The sequence below is a fragment of the Myotis davidii genome, unplaced genomic scaffold, assembly GCF_000327345.1.
Source record: "Myotis davidii unplaced genomic scaffold, ASM32734v1 scaffold169, whole genome shotgun sequence".
Taxonomy (NCBI): domain Eukaryota; kingdom Metazoa; phylum Chordata; class Mammalia; order Chiroptera; family Vespertilionidae; genus Myotis; species Myotis davidii.
Genome location: NW_006383005.1, coordinates 627649 through 631537, shown reverse-complemented (window position 1 = coordinate 631537; position 3889 = coordinate 627649). Strand labels below are relative to the sequence as shown.

At 54.4% G+C, this 3889-nt stretch overlaps 1 protein-coding gene across 2 annotated transcripts in view; it reads right to left on the bottom strand.

Annotated features, from left to right (window-relative positions):
• Positions 1 to 3528, bottom strand: part of ARRB1 (arrestin, beta 1) — a 43231-nt gene extending 39703 nt beyond the window's left edge. For both annotated transcript variants that reach the window (XM_015557500.1, XM_015557501.1), the window contains exons 1-2: positions 3282 to 3528; positions 308 to 338 (exon numbers count right to left, since the gene is read on the bottom strand). In XM_015557500.1, coding sequence (XP_015412986.1) covers positions 308 to 338; positions 3282 to 3337 — 87 coding nt within the window. In that variant the 5' untranslated portion in view covers positions 3338 to 3528. The remainder of the gene's footprint in view (positions 1 to 307; positions 339 to 3281) is intronic.
• Between the last annotated feature and the right edge of the window lie 361 nt (positions 3529 to 3889).

Here is a 3889-nt window from a genome sequence, read left to right as displayed (position 1 = left end):
AGCAGAGAAGGCTCCAGGGCCTCTCACACGGGGGAGGCGGGGGCAGTGCCCTGAGGCCCTGGGACCTACTCCAGTGACTGCACTCAGCTGAACTCTCTCTGTGGTTGGCTGCATCTCCCCACCCCAGAGCAGGGGCTCCTGAGAGTCCTGGGGAGACGCCTGAGGAGACCCCTCCCGCTGTGGCGAAGGCTCCTAAGGGCCTCCGATGAGGGTGTGGGGGATCCTGCATGGTCAGTGTAGACATGCCCAAGGGAGGACAAGAGTTCGGGGTCAGGGAGGAGCTGGGGTGCAGCTGCTGCAGACTCACCTTTCCATTTGGGCTCGCCTTCTTGAACACCCTGTGGAGAGAAAGAGGGATAGCACGTTGCACCCTGGGGAAGGCTCCTGCAGGACCGAGGACAAGGGGCCTGGAGCCGTTTCTAGGCACCGTCTAAGCCAGCCGTGGGCAAACTATGGCCCGCGGTCTGTGACTGCCATGACAGCTCTCCGGGGGCTCTGGCCAGGGCCCTGCAGTCTGTTCTTCAACCAGCAGGTGTAAGTCAGACCATGCCCTCGCCCGCTCAAACTCCGCCCAGTTCACGCAGAGGACAAGTCCTGTCTGAGAGCCGCCCTGCCTCCTCCACCTCCCAGCATCAACTCCCACTTCCCTCCCTCACTCCTCCAGCCTCAGGGCCTCCTTGCTGTTCCTCCAACTCTACTTCCTGCCTCAGGGCCTTCGCTCTAGCAGTCTCCTCCCTCGGGGCACTCTCCCCCCATAGAGCTGTGGCCCAGCCTAAGGGCCCGGCCTTCACCCTGTGCCCCCACACTCCCGCTCCTTCTCTCGTTCTGCACTCTCTTTAACCTACTCTGTAACTGCTGATTACACACATGCCTGTCTGCTCTGCTAACGTGTCAGCTCCACCAGGGCTGGCATCTTTGTCTCTCTTCTTCACTGATGCGTCCCAAGTGCCTAGAAGAGTGCACCTAGTAGGTGTTGAATAAATGTGTTCATGAATGGTAGGTAGCAAGGACCCACTAAATATGAGTTGAGTGGGTGAGTGAATGAACTAGTGAAGGAATTAGCTGAGAAACTGAGGCCCAGGAAAGGGAAGGGATGTGCCCATGGCCACACAGAAGAGCCCTGGATATAGTCAGGCAGAGGCCTGGTCCCGGACTCCGCCAAGTGCTCACTCTGCCTTCCGAAGCACACTGCAGTCTGCGGCAGCTCCCCTGCCCTCTGCCCCACAGCTGGGTGTGGGAGCCTGAGACCCCCTCGCCTATCCCCCATCAGAATAATGTTGGGAGGGAGAGAAGAAAAGTGAGAGAGACAGAGACGCAGGGGATAAGAGAACATGCTGGAGGAGGGAGAGAGCAGGAGAGAGACATGGCCTGGCAGGTGTGAAAATAAAAGATGGAATTAGAGCCCTAGCCGATTTGGCTCAGTAGATAGAGCATCGGCCTATTGACTGAAGGGTCCCAGGTTCGATTCCAGTCAAGGGCACAGACTTCAGTTGCAACCTCGATCCCTGGCCCTAGCACATGCAGGAGGCAACCAATCGATGTGTCTCTCTCACATCAATGTTTCTCTCTCTCTCTCGCCCTCTCCCTTCCACTATTTATAAAAGTCAATGGAAAATTATCCTTGGATGAGGATTTTTTTAAAGGATAGAATTAGAAATGAAAAAGCAAACAAAAAAACAGAAAGAGGGAGAAAGAAACAGTCAGAAGCAGAGAGAGATGGAGCAGACTCAGGGCCGTGGAGCAGGCCCACACGCAGCCAAGAGGGATCGCACAGCCCAAATCCTTCCCCAGGAGCAGGAGGCCCATCAGGCATCCAGGGCCAGGCAGGGTGAGGCCACCGTGTCACAGCAACAGTCATTCCTCCAAAAAGGGGAGTGGAAGAGGCTTTGTGTTGCCTCCATAGCCCTGCCCCCCACACCTACCCCTTATTCTGGGGCTCAAGGGACCACAGCTGAGTCTGAGCGTGGTTTGCAAGGAAGGGCCTGGCACACTCCTCCCCCACCTCCCCTAGGAGTTCTGAGCTTTTCTCCTCCTCATAAATATTTATCAGTATTTGGAGTGTGAAGATGCCACAGTCAGCTGGAGTGTAATAACTGCTAAAGTGATAAAATAAAAAAATAAAAAGAAAGAAATTCAGATCACATGGTTTGAACTAGCAGCTCCCAAGTTGGGCTGGACCTGCAGAGGGGACCAGAGATCCCTGAGAGGGACAGTGACATCCTGGGCACAGAAGGGGGCTGAGGGCCAGGCTGAGATAATAAAAAAGGGAGGAAGGGAGTTAGGAAGGAACTCGAATTTGCTAAGTGCCTAGTTAATTGTTTCTCCTAACAGCGCTGTAAAATGAGCATTATAGCCTCTGTTTTATAGATAATAAACGAGGGGTGCAGAGAGATGTCGTAACTTGCCCAGGAACGCAGAGCAAGCCAGGGGCTATGTCAGGATCCAGACCCAGTTCTGCCTCTAGAAGCGGGTGCTTTCTATCAGCACTGCTGCTTTCTACAGCAGGTGCTTTTATCCAGATCAGAAGCAGAAAAGAGGGGAAATGAGGGCAGGAGAGGGGAGGGGAGAAATGAAAGGGCCAGTCAAGGTGAGGGGGAGAAGGAGGGTGACCAGAAGCAGGAAGCATAGCCAGGGGTGGGGAATGCTGTCACTGACTCAGTCAGCCCCTGAGGCCACCTCCTCAGGGAGCTGAGCTGCTGATGGTTTCCTCAAACAACAGCAGCCACTGCCCGTGACCTGAGAGCATGTTAAGGGCTAGTCACGTCTCGAAGTATTCTTCCAGAAACACTGCTGAGCCCTCCACAATCCCATTTCTGAGATGGAAAAACCAAGGGTCAGACAGGCGAACTGCGGCTACGTTTCCACCTGTCACACAATCAAACCCTCCCTGAAGCAACTCCACCAGCTTCCTGACCCCAATGCTGTCAGCAAACGGGCCCCGTGGGGGACTTCCAGGTCCTGGGACCCCCATATGTGCAGCACCACACAGAAGGCTTCTGCCCGTCCATTTTGAAGAGCAAACACAAACCCACAAGACTGTGGTCCAAGCCAAACTTCCAGACTGTGGGATGGCTGGGTCTGGTTTACCCGCCCCCCGACCCCCACCCGAGTCCCGTCTATGCCCCACCAGCCTGGTTCTCAGAGTTCAAGCCAGGTCCCATACAGAACACACCCGGGGTGCTCTAGCTGACTAAGGCTCACTGGAGACAAGGAACGGAAACCCACCGAGGGTCGCTCTGGAAAAGGAGGAGGGGGTATGATAAGGAGACAAAAAATCTCACGGGAAGAATGTGCCGGCAGGATGCACTGGTGCCGGAGCCAGGATCGGGGATGCCATCAGCCTCTCAGACGGTTGCTCTCTCTCTCCACCTCTCCCTGTGGGGCTGCATGTTCTCCCGGCTGCACTGCTCTCTGTGCGGCTGCTCCATTGTCTCTGTGGACCAACTCTCTCTGCTTACTCGGGGCTTTTCTGCTTCCCCATCATTTGGGCTTGCGTCTGGCTCTCACTCTGACCCTCTTCCTACTCTGCCTCTCACTCACTTCCCACTGTTAACTGCTGAATGGCCCAATTCCAATTCCCAGGAGAGAAATTTCATTGGCCAACTTTGGTCAGGTGTCCCATGCCCGGGCCAATCAGCTCTGCCTAGGGTGTGCCATATGGTCCATGAGACATGGGCAGAAGAAAGTCGATAGAGCGATGTTTTTCAAACCAAGGATCACAACCCATTAGATGATAATGAAGTCAACTTAAAGAACTGCCACCAGCACTTTGCTATTGTTGGTTTAATGGAATAGAATATATAAGCATGAGGTACAGGTAGCAAGGGTATAGTAGATATTACTATATTTACCAATACTCCAACCCCCTCCAAATCCAGGCAAATTTCTC